This window comes from Arvicola amphibius, chromosome 5, assembly GCF_903992535.2.
Source record: "Arvicola amphibius chromosome 5, mArvAmp1.2, whole genome shotgun sequence".
Taxonomy (NCBI): Eukaryota; Metazoa; Chordata; class Mammalia; order Rodentia; family Cricetidae; genus Arvicola; species Arvicola amphibius.
Window position 1 is genome coordinate 26921429 of NC_052051.1, and position 18517 is coordinate 26939945.

At 47.3% G+C, this 18517-nt stretch overlaps 1 protein-coding gene across 1 annotated transcript in view; it reads right to left on the bottom strand.

Moving 5' to 3' along the window:
- Nucleotides 1–487: 487 nt before the first annotated feature.
- Acss1 (acyl-CoA synthetase short chain family member 1) overlaps nt 488–18517 on the bottom strand; it is a 47277-nt gene continuing 29247 nt past the window's right edge. Inside the window, exons 6-14 of the mRNA XM_038330283.2 lie at nt 13902–14049; nt 12751–12888; nt 11635–11727; nt 10497–10609; nt 10018–10144; nt 9156–9283; nt 8980–9043; nt 3696–3814; nt 488–2161 (exon numbers count right to left, since the gene is read on the bottom strand). Of these exons, the coding sequence (XP_038186211.1) occupies nt 1982–2161; nt 3696–3814; nt 8980–9043; nt 9156–9283; nt 10018–10144; nt 10497–10609; nt 11635–11727; nt 12751–12888; nt 13902–14049 (1110 nt within the window). The 3' untranslated portion in view covers nt 488–1981. The remainder of the gene's footprint in view (nt 2162–3695; nt 3815–8979; nt 9044–9155; nt 9284–10017; nt 10145–10496; nt 10610–11634; nt 11728–12750; nt 12889–13901; nt 14050–18517) is intronic.

An 18517-nucleotide genomic window follows, 5' to 3' on the forward strand; every position in this document is an offset into this window, starting at 1 on the left:
AGCTTGTCACTTAGGCTGGTTCCCGTGATACTCAGGAATGAGCGTTATAATCTCATTCCTATAGACAGAGGTGGCCACTTAACAAAGTCAGAGGGTGATTTCCCTGCAGAAATGGTGGCTTTTCCAGAAGCAGCGTGATAATAGCTTGACTTCCTAAATTGTTTGCCTTGCAAGCATGGGGACATGAGTTCTAGCCCCAGAATCCATAGTAAATAGGCAGGCATGAATAGAATAGACAGCTGTTCACTTATAACCCCAGCAGTGAGGGGGTGGAAACAGATTCTCTAGGGTTCACTGGGCAGCCAGACGAGTCACTTGGTGAGTCCTGGACCCAGTCAAAGACACTGTCTTAAAAACAAAAGGCAGATGGTATTACAAGGAAGTCTGAGGTGAGTGCTGGCCTAGCATTCACTAGGTTCCATCTCCAACATCAGGAAAAAACAAAATAGAACAGCATCAGCTAAAAAAACATCCCCATGAAAAGAGAGTGAATAAAATAAAGCTTTATTTGAGTATTTCTGTAGATCATTCTGACAGCTTGTATCAGCAACCTGGAAACCTAGGCCATTTCCTAAAGGGTATAGTAACTACAGTCAACCAAGTCCATCACAAGGCATTTTTTATTGCTGATTGTAACAGAGGTCTATTTATTCAATATTTATGCATACTACAACCGCTCCACCTCCCGGAAGTGTCAGCGTATTTACCCCATTACCCAAGAAGTCAGCACAGGTTAAACTCACAGTAGGTATGCAGTAACTAAAATACCCCTGAAATACCCACAGAGCTAAGTGCTATGGACCAGATAGAATAGTCTTCCTCCGCCCCCGGGGACCCTGCTCACAGAGCTGTCACACCCTCAGGCCTCCCAAGCTTAGCCACACCTAGCTACAGAATAAGCTTTCCATGACTTCACAATTTGTATCACCCACCAACGTCCAGAGGACGTAAGGCACATTGAGAGAGGACTTGCTAGGGAGCATCAAGTGTCGTCATTGGACCACAGTGGTTCTTGCTGCCTCAACCATAAAAGAAGAACAGGCAGAGTCTTCAGGAGCCAGAACCTTAACAAGACACCTGAGTTTTAGCTGACTCCACGAACAACCTCACATATTTGAAGCGATAGCGATCTCCTACTAAGAAGCACCTTGGGGAAAGAAGCTCCTTCCAGATCACAGCTTAGAGAAACAAACCCAAATGGTTTCACAAGTGAAAGGGAGGACATTCGCCCTGTCTCTGGGGAGTGAGAGGAGCTGGTGTGTGGCTCAGAGGTAGAGTGCTTGCCTAGTGTGCAGGAGGCCCTGAGTGCAAACCCTAACATGCAAAACAGAGGAACTGTCGTGTTTGTTCTATGACATAAACCAAATGAACCGAATATGAAACAGGCACAGGAAGTGGATGTGACAACTAGGACTAGCAACTGTGTGTGAGACAGAGGCACAAACATCTCCGATTTGGGCTTCAAGCACACCAAATTCTAATAAAAAGCACACTCTGTTATCTTCATGTTTCCCTGGGGAGACAAGAAGGGAGAATTTTCCCAATTCCTCTGTGTGTGTACGTGAAAGAGAGAGAGAGAGAGAGAGAGAGAGAGAGAGACTAAATGTTAATGTTCACATTACACTCGAGTGTTCTGTTATTCTCCCCAAATAGAAAAGTACAAAAAATAAAACATCTGCATTTTATATCTCGACACATCTGGAGAAAGCATAACAGCTTTGGAGCTAAGCGGTGAACAGTCCTCTGGCCGCCCTGTGCTGGCTCACTGCCCGTTGTGACTTCACTCTGGAAACCAGATGTAGGACAAAGGCCTCCCCTACAGAATCAGCCCAATGGGCCCCAAAAGGAAAACAGGGGCTTTGGCCCCACATAGGGCAGCAGAGGGATCATAGAGAGGTCATGTGCTCAGATGGAACAAGACACCTTCAAAGGTCCTTTCCCTGAGGACTGCCAGGGGTCTGAGCAGAGACACAGGCACACCTCACTTGGTGGCAGCCCGCTGGTCTTCATACTTCTGGAAGGCGCTCAGGATTTCTGAGATGACACTGGGGTCCTCCAGGGTGGTGGTGTCCCCTAGATCCTGCCCCTTGCTGGTGATGATCTTCCTTAGCAGCCTCCTCATCACCTTCCCAGATCTGGTTTTGGGGAGACGCTTCACCACCTGGCAACGATAGGTGGTGTTAGGATCTGGACAGCCTCCCCTGAGCCGGCGTCTCACTGTATAGAGATAAGAGTTCTCCCGTGGAGGCCGACACTTCTCAATGAGAACTCCGCAGCAGCTGCCTGATATATGAGCCAAACAAGGTCTTAATCCCCCTGCAACCTGACGCTGAAGCGGAAATCAAGCCAAAGGACACAATCTAACCTGTGACAAAGCTTTGCTGACCCCCCCTCCACTCCAGGTCTGACTGCTGGACCTCCTTTGCCTACCACTATACTTGAGTGGGTTCCTCCTCATCCCAAACCTGGGACTTAGTTTGGGTAAAAGCCACTAAGCAGAAAATTTTGTCTTATAGTCTGATGCAAATGGTGATACTTCAAGAGCTGCGTTTGGAAGGTGTGTGTGTGTGTGTGTGTGTGTGTGTGTTTGTGTGGTGATGGCAGTATTAGCTGGAGACTGAATCCAGGGCTTCATGTATATAAGATTTTTAATAATGACTGCCTTTGAAGATAGTCCATGTCACAAGTCCAGCTGGTAGGCCAGCAGTGTGGGCAATATAAAGGGGAGCCGGACTCTTCCTGCCTCAGAGGATCCCAAACCCAGAAATCACTATGGAGAGGTGTCAGGGAAGGAAGGAAAAACCTGAAGAGACTAAGGGGTGGCCCGGGCCTTCCCGCAGGAACTGACCTCTTGCTGGGAATAGGAAACCACGTAGGGCTGGGGGACTCTGGTGCTTCCCATGTCTCTGGAATCTTTCAAATCTGGAATTCGGGTGAGCATAGCTCAGCAGTGGAGCGCATGCTCAGCATTCATAAGTTTCTGGGTTCAATACTCTCATGATTTGAATCTCAAGTGCCCTCCAAAGAATATGTTAAAGGTATGGTTGCCAGTTCATGTTGTTATTGGGAGACAGTGGAACTTTAAGGAGGTGGGGCCTAATGAAAGAAAGTTAGCTCATTCAGGAGAGAGCCAGGACACGTTAGTACCGCAGTTCCTCCCTCCCTCTCAGCTACCCTGATTTAAGCAGCTTCATTTTGCCACATGTTTCACACCAAAACAAGCAATGTGGGCACAGGCCAAAACACAGCCCGACCAACCAACCACAAACTGTCACTGTGAACCAAATAAAACCTTCCCACCACTTAAGTGAATTATCCCGGGCATTCTGTCATAGAGATAGAAAGGAAATACACACCTAGACCCACGAAAAGAAAAAAAGAACAAAATTCTATTTTCCTTACCGTTCAGCCCTGTACCTGAAGCCAGCCTTCAAAGGCTGACGTACAAAAAGCACCTAGCCTTGCCTAGGGCTGTGTCCTAAACAGGTGTGTGCTGTAAACTTCAAATGCTATGACCCTTTCCAGTCTCGGGAAAAACATGCGGGAAACCCAGACCACTGGGGACAGTTTTGACATTGGTGGAAAAGGAGCCCTAGGCTTGTAAAAGTTCACCATTGTTATTTGTGGAAAGCGGAGGAGACTCGAAGAGAGCCATGCTATCACCCCCCCCCCCCCCCCAGGGAGAGCTGACTCACCAGGATCTGGTCAGGCACGGCATACTTGGCGATCTTGTTGGCCACTGCCAGCTTAAGTTCGTTGACTACCACGCTGGTGTCCCTGGTGTCGTCTTTCAGCACGATGAAGGCAAACGCAGCTGGAAAGACAGCAAAGACTCAGCATGCTAGGTCCCAAGTCTGGTTTGAATCTGTGCTCACAGCTGCTGTAACCTAGAGGGTTGCCAAGTCCTGAGATGGCTACAGAGTAGCAAAGGCTTCCCTTCCTGCAACCCTGGAGAAGCACGCCACCGCACAGCAAGTGAAAGCAGCCCCAAGAGTAGCTCTGCCTGCGTCCCGCATGGGTGGTCATGCATGGTTGGGAGTGTGACACAGCAACAGTGCTGATGGCCCTATGTGACCTCAGACATGTGACCTAACATTCTTTCCCTCCGCTGTGAAAGAAGGCATGGTGTTCCGAATCGAGGACCAGGATATTAATCCACACACCTTCGAACACCTGATTTTTGACAAAGAAGCAAAAAATATGAAATGGAAAAAAGAAAGCATATTTAACAAATGGTGCTGGCATAACTAGATATCAACATGTAGAAGAATGAAAATAGATCCATATCTATCATCATGCACAAAACTCAAGTCCAAATGGATCAAAGACCTCAACATAAAGCCAGTCACACTGAACCTCACAGAAGAGAAAGTGGGAAGTACACTTGAATGCATTGGCACAGGGAACCTTCCTAAATACAACCCCAGTAGAACAGACACTGAGAAACAATTAATAAATGGGACCTCCTGAAACTGAAAAGCTTCTGTAAAGCAAAGGACACAGTCAACAAGACAAAACGACAGCCTACAGAATGGGAAAAGATCTTCACTAACCCCACATCAGACAGAGGGCTGATCTCCAAAATATACAAAGAACTCAAGAAATTGGACATCAAAAGAAAAAATAATCCAATAAAAAATATGGATACAAACCTAAACAGAGAACTCTCAACAGAGGAATCTAAAATGGCTAAAAGACACTTAAGGAAATTCTCAACATCCTTAGTCATCAGAGAAATGCAAATCAAAACAACTCTGAGATTCCATCTTACACCTTTAAAAATGGCCAAGATCAAAAACACTGATGACAACTTATGCTGGAGAGGTTGTGGGGTAAAGGGAACACTTCTACATTGCTGGTGGGAATGAGAGCTGGTACAACCCCTTTGGATGTCAGTGTGGGGATTTCTCAAAAAATTAGGAAACAACCTTCCTCAAGACCCAATAATACCACTCTTGGGTATATATCCAAAGGATGCCAATCGTGCCACAAGGACATGTGCTCAACAATATTCATAGCAGCTTTGTTTGTCATAGCCAGAACCTGGAAACAACCTAAATGCCCCTCTACCGAAGAATGGATAAGGAAAAATGTAGTACGTTTATATAATGGAGTACTACACCGCAGAAAAAAATGACATCTTGCATTTTGCAGGCAAATGGATGGAACTAGAAAACATCATTTTGAGTGAGGTAATCCAGACACAGAAAGACAATTATCTCATGTACTCATTCATAAGTGATTTTTAAATATAAAGCAAAGAAAAACCAGCCTACAAACCACAACCCCAGAGAACTTAGACAACAATGAGGACACTAAGAAATACTTACATAGATGTAATCTGCATGGGAAGTAGAAAAAGACAAGATCTCCTGAGTAAATTGGGAGCATGGGGACCTTGGGAGAAGGTTGAAGGGGAGAGGAGAGGCAAGGAGGGGAGCAGAGAAAAGTGTAGAGCTCAATAAAAATCAATAAAATTTTAAAAAAAGAAAAAGAAAAAATAAAAATAAAATAGAAAAAAGAAGGCATGGTGTGGGCTGCCTGGAGAGAGACACAAGATTGTGTTGCTGAGCACTGGTAAGCACGTGGGTCCGTGCTCAACAACACCAAAGCTACTCAGCAAGGTGGCTTTTTAACTTAAAAATGTGTTCCTTGAGGTTGGGGAAAATGGCTCATTCAGTAAAGTAGGTGCCACACAAGGATAAGAACCTGAGTTCAAATATGCAGCACCTGAATAAAAAGGCTGAACAGGCAAGGTGGTGGTGCATGCCTATAGTTCCAGCCCTGGGGAAACAGAGATGGTGGCTCCCTGGAGCTTGCTGGCCAGCCAGCCTAGCCAATCAGTGAGCTCCAGGTTCAGCGAGAGACCATGTCTCAAAAAATTCAGTGGGGGACAACTGAGCAAGACATATGACTTTGACCTCTGGCCTCACATGCATGTGCACTATACAAACATGCATGAGCGTGGCATGCACACATGTGCGCACACACACACACACACACACACACTCCCCCGTTTCATTGCTCATTGACCGTGCTGGGGCTACTGTGTTAGACAGTATTCAACTTCTAGCTTGAAAGACTCCATCATGGAAGAAAGTTCTGCCAGGCTGCAAGGCAGCCTGTGTCAGCACACACACTAAACAACACTTTTCAGGGTCCTGGAGAGGTCTAGAAAGGATGCACCCTGGGTCCTACTGCCACACAAAGATCTAACTTTACTGCTTGCCCTCTGTCCTGACACTATTTCTGATGGCTTGTCCTCCTGCTGCCCTGCAATGCCCCTCCCCTCACGAAGTGTTTGCATACTGTTCAGCTTTCCAGCCACTCATTTGTCTACTCTGCACCGGGTCCCATCTCCCGAACATTTCTTTCCCCTGGGCTTCTTGAACCTGCTTCACTGTGGAATGTCCTTGGTGACCGTGCTTACTGTTCCCTGCCCGTCCCATCCGGTGAGCCCATGATGGCAGAGGTCTCACCTTCTTCACATTCACTGGTGTGTCTTCAGCACCAGAAATCATGCCTGGAGTATGGTAGCTGTGTGTTAAGTATGTTGTCTAAAGGTTGCTTCCTGCACACACTATGTTTCATCTGCGTGTAGAGAGCTAAGCTGCTACTAGAGAGGCTCCCCATCTCCATCTGAAAAGCTCTTATTCATCCCTCAAAGCCCTGCTTGGTTAATTTAAACTGTGTGACCCTTTTCCTGACTCTGTCCATCAGTTAGAGTCTTTGGTCTCTGAGAATGGCTGATAGCTTCACTGTCCCCACCCTATCAGGTTGTGAGGTCTTCAGAGGAAAGAACTGCATTGTTTCATCTTGGCAGTTGACATGACATTGGAGAGAGACCTATATTATTGATTCCAGAGGAGGGATAAAGGGTGGTAGAAGAGCAGATTAAGACCCAGACAGAACTATGCAAGGTCCAAGCGGTCATAAACCAGCAAGACAAGAGACTGGCCAAAGCCCACAACGTTCAGGCCCTAGGCAAACAAGACCGAAGGGCTTCATCGTTCAGAGGGAGTCGGTACAAGCATGCAAGTATGTTCAAGCAGTTTGACATTAACCACAAACTGTGAATGGGTTACCTGTGAATTCCAAATCTGTTAGAAGCCCATGCAACACCTACCTAGCATCACACATACTATATGTAAATTTTCCTCACAGCCCTGTAAGCACTGAAGGACCGACAATACCTATGCTGAGAGCGGCTGCCAGAGCAGGAAGAGGCCAGAGGACCCAGGGAGAGTGTGAAGCATCAGACACCACACTGGAAGTGCCCTGAAGAGCCCACATGTAGGCGGAGAGCTGAGGCAGAGCCCAGCCCATCATAGCCTGCCCAATCTAAAGCTCTCCCTCTGCAATGCAGTTTCTTTGACCTTGTTCACATTTTCTAGGGTTCATCCAGGTACTACAGATAAGCCCCCAAAGGCAAGGCAGAAGGTGTCTGGGTCACAGGGTGCTTTCAGCAGTTCCTTGCCCTCTCAGGTTCAAGACTTAAGTATTGACACTGTCTGGAACCGCAAACTGAACCTTCACAGTTTCCAAATGCTGGGAGCACGCCAGTGCACTGCATATCCCTGTACCACAGAGGTGTAAAATGCTGGGGCCCCAAAAGTGGTCCGGATCCCTATCCAAGTAAGGTACCTTCCCAGCCACCCATGAGGACCTGTTCTCATTGCTAACCACGTCCCACCCTGCTGATATCTAGACACTGCCTCTGCTGGAAGCTGTCCCAACAGCTCTCCCACATGTCTGTGTCCCCCTAACAGAGCCACGGTCACATCAGCAGATTGGTTCTCTGGGAATGAAGGATGCTGTTCTTAAAGCACTTAATTGGCTTTTAAATTTTGCGACAGGCCAATTCAAAGGAAGTTTTTGATGGGGATAGAGATACGTTTGTCTTGGCAGTTAAGAACACCAGCCACTCTTCCAGAGGACCTAGATCCTATTCCCTATGGCAGCTAATAATCATTTGTAAGTCCAGGTCCAGGAACTCCAATGTCCCACCCCAGTGCATGTATGCACATCCCTATCCTCTGTGGGTACTGCACACACATGGTGCACAGACACACATGCAGGTAAAACATCCATAGATGTAAAATAAAAATATAAAAAGAAAAGAAAAGACAGTGTCTGAGGGGCTATGGCGCGGTGGAAGACTGCAAACTTGGCTTGATTGAGGGCTTGGGTTCCAGCCAGGACATGAAAAGAGTTCAAATGTTTGGGACAGCAGCACACACGTGTAGACAAGAAGCAGGTGACAATTGGAGCAAGCTGTAACGTGGAATGTCCCCAAGAGGAAAGAGAACATTCAATCCCAGGCCACTGGGCAGGGCAGACAAGGTCATTTTGTGGGGAAATGACCTTACGCAGGCTTAGGATGTGGCCAGGTCACACCAGTGTGAGGGCCTGCCGTTGCAACACTCAAGTGTCCTTTCCAGACACAGCCACTTAGGAACGGGCTGGCTCCGGGGAGGGGAAATTAAAAAAGGGGAGTATCATTAGTTTAAGACCATTTTGATACCTACTCTGCCCTCCCCTGTCATGTTGAAATGCAGTAGAGTCCAGGACAAGTTTCCCCAGTGTGTCAGGGCAGCACACAGCCTGCTGTAGCCCAGTGCACAGATATGGCCGCAGCAGAGCTGACATTAGTGCCAAAACCAAGCAGGGAGATAGGCAGGAAAACATGCGTGTGGTTTAGAAAGTGCCCCGGAGATATCAGGAACAGAGGTAACTTTCCAGGCTTAGTCAGGGACAGAATAGATCATGACTTCTTGTGGTCTAGTATCCTTAAAGGTCAGCAAATCTGGGCATTTCATAGCTCAGACCCCTAATCCTTACCTTGCTCAGTTTTCTCACCAGGGAGGCAACAGTGTGGCACATAGGGCCTGTCACTGCATCCTCAGAGAACTGTTGTTCCTTCTACTGGAGCATCCTGCTGAGAATGAACCTCCACAGGAGGGAGAAGAGGACACTTACCTTCTCCCTTGATGTCATGTGGGTACCCAATGACAGCAGTTTCTGGAACAGCAGGGTGGTCAGCCTGTGCAAAACAGAGGGCAAAAGGCCCTGGGGTGACTGGGGTGTATACTCTCGCCCTGACTCTGAGTGTATCCTTAGAGTACCAGGCAAAGTGAAAGGCAAGTTGAGTTTACCATTGCATCCTCAATCTCGGCAGTCCCCAGGCGGTGACCACTGATGTTGATGACATCATCCATGCGCCCTGTGATCTGGTAATAGCCACCCTCAGTCCGGTGAGCTCCATCTCCAGTGAAGTAATAGCCTATACCATAATGGGGCATTCAGTGCCAGGGACTCTGACCCTGCCCCAGCACAGTCCAGGTCCCAGCCCCACTCTGGAAGCTAACTCTGAATGTGATTGAGTTATTCTTGGTCTGTGATCTCCCTCCAGCAACTAATGTAAAAACACCTCTCTAGCAGATGCCAGGCTGTGCTCTAATGAGAGGGCAAGGGGCACTGAGACTACGTCCCACGAATGATGCCAAAGCTGCAAATATCCAGAGAGCAGAAAACAGACAGTAGCACAGCTGGGATGCCCCTCAAGATGAGTGTCCACTGTAACCTAGAGACTGAAAGCTGCTAGCTCCGGCTAGGCAGAGATGATAGCGGTCACACCAACCTCCAACCCAGGACCCAAAAGAAAAGTGAGAACAGGGGTATACACCGTGAGAGTGCCCAGTCTGTGTGACCGTTTCCAAGCATGTTTCTTCCCTCATCTCTCCCAGTGTACACCAATATGTCCATCCCAGACCAGAGCCATGTGTTAACAAATATACTCATGTCCACCCAGGCCCTACCGAGGCTTGGCACGGTCACCCTGCCCCCAGTCAAGATAAGGAAGGTCAGGGAAGCAGAGGGGGCTTCAGGGCCAGGCCCGCTTCCACAGAGTCATCACATGACACTCGGTTGCCATCAGTTTAACTGGTTCCCTTATTTATGGAAACATGATTCCAGGAATCCATGGAGAAGGTATGGGGATCTGCCCTAGCTCCTCACCTGGATATGCTCTGAAGTAGGCGTCTATGAATCTCTGGTGGTCACCATAGATGGTCCTTGCCATGCCTGGCCAAGCTTGAGAAATGCACAGGGCCCCAGAGACATCGCCACCCTCCACAACATTGCCCTACAGATGAAGGGAGACATTCATTAGAGACCTGGCTAGCTCTGGGAGAAAAGCAAAGAACTGACCATCAGCACAGTCCTGACTGCTTGGCCTGAGGCAGAAACTATGAAGCACTGAATGGAACTGTCCAGAGCTTTCCTTCTGGCAAAGTCTGATGAGGGCCCTGACTTGCAGCAGACGTCAGCAGGGCTCTTTGGGAAGGGGCTGCAGAGAGCGTGCGAGGACCTGGTCTTTACGCTAGGAACCAGACCCTGCATCTTAGCAAGGGACAGAAAGCAGGGCATGTGGAAGGCTTGTCAGATGAGCAGCAAGGCAGATGTGCAGGAGACAACCTCTGCAGGATCCCACACACCTTCTCATCCATGAGTGCTGGGACGATGCCGAAAAAGGGCCTCATGGCCATACCCGGGAGGATCTCTGCCCCATCTTCCGAGGGCCGTGGTGCGATGCAGATGCCGCCAGTTTCTGCAGAAAGGACGAAGAAACACCAATTGATGCGAGAACCAGGGATGGGTAGGTTCCAGAATATGTCCATCTGGGCTCCAGTGTGGGCACAAGCAGAGCTCTCAGCTCTGCATTCAGCAGACGGGTGAGGGTGCTACCCTCTGTATAACAGACCCTCCCTGGGTCAGGCCTGTGTTTAAAATAGGGAAGGGGAAAGCCACCTGCTTGCATGGGAAGACAGAAGAAATGAACTGCTTGAAGCCAGGACTATTTGACTCACAACAATGAATAGTGAGGCCGCGGGGCTGTTTCTCTGGGACCTGCATCTATCAGCATGTATGGCAGCATCTCATGAGGTCCACTGTGAAAAGTTCTCTGTCCCAAGACTTCCAGCACAGGCAAGAGCTACTCTTTGAACCTGTCTCCTGCTGGCTACTCGCAACACAAGACTAACGATGACTGTGTTACTGTGTAGTGGTGGCCTCTTCCCCTGAACATCCCAAGCAGCCAAATACTCCAAAAAGGACAAATTAAAACAAAACAACCACAGGAAAACTTCCTTTTCCTGCTAACGTTTAAATTCAGACTCTGGTTCCCTCGAACAAAAGGGCTTGTCCCCCTCAGAAATGGCTGTGTTCAGAAAGGGGTGGCTCAGTGGCAGGAAACTATTGAGCGTCTATGAGATCCTGGGCTTGACTCCCAGCCCTGCACCAAAATTAAAAAGGACGGAAGGAAGCCAGGAAAGGGCCGCCGCCTGCAAAGGAGAGTGAACTCCGAGAACTTGTCATCCACTGGCCTTAGGCCACTTGGCCTAGTGTGTCACCACAGTGTCCTCACAATGTAAGAAGCACTTGAAACCAAGGCCCAAGAAAGCATCACATGACCCCTAGAGCCTGGTTGTACCTCGGAGCCTTCTCTCCAGCTGTGTGCTGACGGGACACGGGCCTGGTGAGTGCCATCACAGTCCCTTGAGAACATGAAGAGCCCCTCCTCCAGCCCCTGACTGGTCCCCAGGCCTGTTCCAACCACCCCTCGGGGACACTCACCAGTCTGCCACCAAGTGTCCACCAGCGTACATCTGCCATCACCCACCACCTTGTGGAGCCACTCCCAGGCCTCGTGGTTGATTGGCTCTCCCACTGAAACCACACAAAAGCAAAAATTACTTTAAAATTCAAAACGAACAGTCTTCAGGAAAAGCTCTGTGACCTTGCTAAAGGTTACATCGAAAGACCTGTGTTCCTGTGTCCATAGTCATCAGAGTAATGTACACTATGAAGAGGTACAGTCACCACGACAGCCCAAGAGGCCAAAAAAAAATATTTAAGAGTGGGGGAAACAGACTATCACCCACAGTACAGAACTGAAATTGGCACAGGGCTTCTGAGGAGCAGCTGGCACTTTTGCTGCATTATTTAAGGGAGTAGACAATCCCATACAACCACTTTAGACAACTGTCAGGGGCAGAATCTATTAACGCGAAAGATGTCTTTACTCCATTGCCTGAAATTTTGTCTCCTGACATTCATTCCACAGAACTGAGAGTAGACACCAAAAAAAAAAAAAAAAAAAAAAAAAACCCACATGTACCAAGGATCCATCTGTGCCAGTCTTGCTCATCACATCCAGAGAGAGACTGTCTTTAAGGGCAGAATGGATACGGTGTGATATATCTATACAGTGGAATATCATACAGCCATGAAATTAGCAAGCCATTGCTACCCGTGACAACACACTGTGCGGCCCCATCCACATGAAGCTCAGAACATAAGAATGCACACTGCGAGAACTCCTACAGAGGGAGCCGTCATACCCTCTTCTACCTTCTAGTCTATATTCTTCTCTAGTTGATCTAGGTAGTGCTCGGCCTTGTTATGTATGAAAGGAAGTCTTTATCACCCTGGCTCCTTGGCATCTGTACATTTGAGTAGATGCTAAGCCTCTGAAAAGAGCTAGTCTGCCCTTGCATCCTGTGGCCTGACTTCTCAGTGTCCATCAAAGCTCCCAGGACTAGCACACAAGCCTTGCCCATCAGGTTAGAGCCACCACTGCTGAGACAACAGGGTGTTCCTCTTGCTGGTCACCGGTCAGGACTCCCCAGCCAGCACTGCCTGGCCCTCTGAGCCCCAGGCCCATGCTGAGCCACATAGCGCTGTGCTCACCTGACCCCAGTGTGCGCAGGGAAGAGCGGTCATACTTTTTTACCCAGGCATCCCCGTACTTCAGTAGCAGCCGGACAGCTGTTGGGGCACCATAGAACTGGTTGATCTTCAGCCTCTGCACTGTCTCCCAGTAGCGACCTACAAAAGGGTTATGGTCAGTCAAAGATCCCACTTAGCACGGCCTATTTTACACACATTCAAGCTAAGCTCAGAGTAACTAAGGGCTGGGTCTCTGTGTGTGAATGTAGAAAGGGAAGCTTCTAGACCCAACCGTGGATGACAGCCTCACGTAAGGTGATCCTTCCACGGGAGCCAGCCAGGGATCAGCTTCAGATGTTATCGCTGCAAGTTCTAAAAACTGACGTGGAACTTCGATGGATGGTGTTTAAATGGACCCTAAAGAAATGACGCATCTTCCCTGGGTAAAAACATAGCCACTCATATGTGTGCAGCCATGTCTCCAGGAAACACACACCTAATACTCATGACTCCGTCGCTCACACTATTCCCTGAAGCTGCATTTGGGCAATGCCCCTCAATCCCTGCTATCACCCCGTTATGCTCCTTGAGTGCCGCTGGCGGGATCAAGAGGCATCAAAGAGGAAGTTCATGCCCCAACACCCGAGCAAGAGCCAGCCGCAGAGCTGCTGAAATTTGACTACATTAAAGCAAATATTTGGGGATATTGTGTTGTGTGAGAGAAATACCAAAGAGAGCAGCATGAGGTCATATCCTCAAAGTGAATGAAACTTAACAAGGGTGGCTACAAGCCATGTATGGTCCCCAGGCTTGGGCAGTGAGACTGAGGAGGGTGGGAAAGGCGGGAGCTGGCCCGGGCTTCAAGGAAAGGCTAGATGTAGCCAAGTGGGGTGGTCCAGATATGAGATGGAGAATGTTATAGTGCAATGGGTGGTTTAGAGATAAAACTGTTCCCTGACCAACTCCCTCTGATCTTTCTGCACCCAGCACTAGGCTCCAGTTCCCCTAGTGGGGCTCAAGACTTAGAATCTCTAGTGTCCACTTGGCATCTGGTCAACGGAACCCAAGAACAGTTCCCTTGCCGGATCCAGGTTTCTGTGACTCTTTCCTCCAGCCTTGAGATCCCTCCCACACTACCCAAAGCAGGTCTCACCAGAGTTCTTGGCCCTCACCAGCATCAGGGTAAACCGGGGTGCTCTCAAAAAGGACCGTGGTAGCTCCATTGCAGAGGGGTCCATACACCACATAGCTATGTCCTGTGATCCAACCGATGTCCGCCACACAGCCAAAGACATCACCTGGCTGGTAGTCAAACACGAGCTACGGACACAGGAAAGGAAGGACCCTCAAGGACTTGCCTGACCCAAGTCACCCTTTTCCTACCCACCACTGAGACATGGTCATTTGCACAGCCGTCTGTAACTGTGACTCAAGCACCACAGATGCCAGGGGTGCAGTGTGTGACGGCTGCAGGTGTTTCCCACAGAGCCCAGCAGAAGACAGAACCACCAACACAGACAGCAATATGGCCATTCCAAGTATCAAACAGTCCATGGTACATGAGCCTAGGAAAAATACTCCAAGCCAAATAATGCTGAGCTACAGAAGAAATTTGCTCAGGTGTTTATCTGTGAGGTAAAGATGGCCCATGTCCTGAAACGAGCACGCACCAGGTGGTGCCATTTCACCCCATTAGATAGTTTAAGGTGTGGCAACTTGAAGTGGGAATGAACATTGGCAGTAAAGTTCAGGCTTGTCATGGATAAAGACCTCAAGAGAAGAAAGAAAAAAATCTGGCATATTTCTGAACTACCTTATACCACTGTCTTTTTTTAAACATTTAAAAAATTTTTAAAAAGTCAAATGCAAGCACCCACTGAACACCATCAACTTCCCTTGCTGATCTTGGGATCCTGTTGACCATTTGAGGAAAATAAAGTTTAGAGGGACCCAGTGACAAATGACTAGCAGCCATAGACAGAGCCCAAGGAAATGAAAGGGAGGAAGGGGATAAAAGAGAACCCACAGGTAAAGAAAACATCCAAATACTGCGATAAGCAGGAATACGTGTGTCTAGGGATGTGGTTTTGGGGTGAAGCTTGAAAGGAACATGGGGCAGTGATGATCACACCATAGAGGACGGGACTGTAGAAGGGGCTTCCGCAAAACTAATAGACAATCCATTTCCGCACTACAGTGATGCTCATTTTATAGTAACTCATTGGAACACAGATTGGGTTTTGTTAAGATTTGTATATTTTTGAAAAAGGCCTGAGCTTCTTAGCCATAGAAGTCTGAAGGTCTCTACACCCAATACTCTAAAAAAAATCTCTTAATTATTGAAAAAGATGTCCCCTTCCTATCTGTGTACCCCCTTTATGATAGTTTGGATAAGAATAGCCTATATATTGAAATGTGTAGTTACCAGGGAGTGGCACTATTTGAGAAGAATTGGGAGATGTGACCTTGTTGGAGTAAGTGTGCCCTTGTTGGAGGAAATGTGTCATTGGGGGTGAGCTTGGAGATTTAGAGATTTCAAAAAGCCTACACCAAGCCCAACACCTCCCCCCCCCCATTCACTTACTCTAACTCTGCCTTTGGATCAGGATGTAAATCTCTTAGCTACTTCTCCAGTGTCATGAAAACCACCCTGGCACCATGCTCATTGCCATAGTGATGATAATGGACTAAGCTTCTGAAACTGTAAGCCAGTCCCCAATTAAATGCTATTTTATATATACAAGAGTTACTTTGGTTGTGGCATCTCTTCCGAGCGATAGAACAGTGACTAAGACACGAAACTTGTACCAGAGACTGGGCTATGGCTATGGCAGGCCTCACCTTGCTGTTTGCTGGAGAAATACGGAAGACTTTGGACTAGAAAAGCACTTGGATGCTTCAAGCAGAGTTTAGTGGGACTTTCTAGCAGAAGCATGGAGGACAGTGCTGAGGGTGAGGTGGACTGTGATGGGCCCAGCTCAAGAAGTTTCAGAGGGGAAGCGCATTAGTAAGTGGCCTAGAGACGGACCATTTTTGTGATATTTTGGCAAAGAATGTGGCTGCTTTTTCACTTTTGTCCTAAAAATCTACCTAAAGCTAAATTAGGGCTTCAGATTAATGGCTTTGGCGGAGGAGATTTCAAGACAGCCTATTATTGACTCTGTTGTGTGTTTCTTAATCTCGTGTGTGTGTGTGTGTGTGTGTGTGTGTGTGTGTGTGTGTAATGAAAAGGAGCAAGCTAAATGAAGAGAAGTACAAAATGTACAGTCTGAGGGGAAAAAGCACAGAAAGGTGATATTGTGCTAAGTCTAATGCTCAAGGAGAGAAAAAGCTAAAAGAAAAGCCGGATGCTAAATAGAACAGAGTGGGGTAGGGCAAGACCCCATCCAGATAAGCTTCCAATCTTTGAAAAGGAATTAAGTACCAAAAGGAGCCAGCAACAACAGAGAGCTGATGCAAATATAATTGAAAGAGGGGGCCAAGTTCCAGTGCCAGCAAGCAGCGGAATTTAGCAGCATCAGACACTCGCGTGGTGTTGGTTTTAGAGTCAAGGACACAAGAAAGGGGTTGTGGAATCTCCCTCCAGCTAAGAAAAACTGCTGAGGCCAGGGGTGTGTCAGGATTTTCCCTGCATGGAGATCCAGAGAGGCCATTGCTTGAAGCTGTGAAAGTACAGCCTGCATTGTGTTAGAGCTTCCAAGATGTGGGAGCTGTCAGAGACGGGACACTTGCCAAAGAGAGCTGCTAACAGGAAACAGAACCAGTCCAAACGAGAGAAGTGTATTGTAGACAGCAAAGCTGAAAGGATTTGGAGATCTGAAAAGTGCTTTGACAACAAGCAGGGGAATACAGAATTTAGAGTTTGCCCTACTGGGTTTCAGTCTTGCTTTGGTCCAGTATTTCCTTACTATGCTCCCTTCCCTCCTTTTTGGAATGGTAATGTATATTTTCTGCTACTGTATGTTGGAAGTATGTGATCTGCTTTTTGATTTTGATTTTTTGGAGCATTTATGATTAAGATATTGCCATGTGTCTCAGAGTATTTGGACTTTTAAACAGTGTTGAGACTATAATAGACTGTGGGGACCTTAGAAGCTGGACTGAATGCACTTTTGCATTATGATATGACTACAAGCCTGTGGGGACCAGGGAATGGAATGTGGTGGTTAGGATGAGAATGGCCCCTATAGGCTCATGTATTTGAATACTTAGTAACCAGGGAGTAGAACTCTTTGATAGGATTAGAAGGATTAGGAGGTGTGGCCTTAATGGAGAAAGTGTATCATTGGGGGTGGGCATTAAGGTTTCAAAAGCTCTTGCCAGATCCAGTCTCGCTCTCTCTCTCTTTTTGCCAGTGGATCAGGGTTTAGAACTCTCAGTTACTTCTCCAGCACCATACCTGCCTTTTTGCCACCATGATTATGAACTATACTCTGTAAGCAAGCTTGCAAAAATGAGTCTCTGAAGCAATTGAAGATTCATTCTTAGTACTGCTCATTTCAAAAGTAATTAAAACACTTTTATAAAGAAATCTGAATTAGTAAGTGGAAATTGGACACCAGAGGGGCACCCTTTAGGCATGTGAAATGAAAGATCATGCTTTATTCCAATAAACGTGTATAAAGTGCTGATGTGGTGGAGGACTGTGATTTAACATGGGTGCCTGGTTGCCTCAGCGAGTAGCTGGCACTTCCCAGCTAGGGTTGAGTTTCTGGGTTCCGTTGGTGGACTGGATGCTCTGTTCCCAAGGTAAACTCAGCTAGGACTAGTGGCAACAACAAAGGGAACTAACTCTATGGCCAGGTGACCTGGAAGCCCATGTCTCTGTGAGCAGCCTTAGACACTGTTCTGGCTGGCAGCAACTTTCCTTGCTTGGTCTGTCTTCATGAGGCCAGAGTTCCAGCCAGGCTTCCAGAAAGAACCTTGAGTCCCAGAGAAATCTTGGCCGGTGTTTTAGTCATCACTGCTCTATTGCTGTGAAGACATCATGACCAAGGCAACTCTAGGAAAACATTTCGCTGGGACTGACTTACAGTTCAGAGGTTTAGTTCACTATCATCATGGCGGGAAGCTTGGTGGCGTGCAGGCAGCCCTGGTGCTGGAGAGGTAGCAGAGAGTTCTACCTTTAGATCTGCAGGCAGCAGGAAGAGAACTAGCTTGAGCTTCTGAGACCTGAAGCCCACCCTAGTGACACACTTCCTCCAACAAAATCACTTCTACTACAAGGTGACACCTCCTAATAGTGCCACTCCTGTAGACCAAGTATTCAAATGCATGAGTCCATGGGGGCCATTCCTATTCAAACCACCACAGGGTCTCTAACCCTCAACAAAGACATTATCTGCAATAGATACTCACTGGCAAGGGGAAAATCAGTTTTTTCCAACGGAGTGTCACTGGGTATATCAACCATACTCCAGGGCAGGCCCCATGCCCAGGCATAGTTGATGAAATAATATGAACTCAATGATATTTTTGTGGATTGTTCATTTTGCTTTTGTATTTTTCTTCTTTGTCTCATTGGTATTACCCTTTTTTTTGTTTTGATTTTTGTTTTTGTAGGGGTTTTGTGCTTTTTAGTTTTGTTTTTTGTTTTGATTTTTGTTTTTGTTGAGGGGGTTGCATTTGTTTCTTTTTTAAAAGAGAGAACATAAAGTTGGTTGGTTAGAGGGTGAGGAAGATCTCATGAGAGTTGGTGGAGGGGAAAACATGATCAGACTATATTGTACAAAAAAATTTATAAATAATATAAAAACAAAAAAGCTCTCAAGCAAACAGAAAGTAAAAA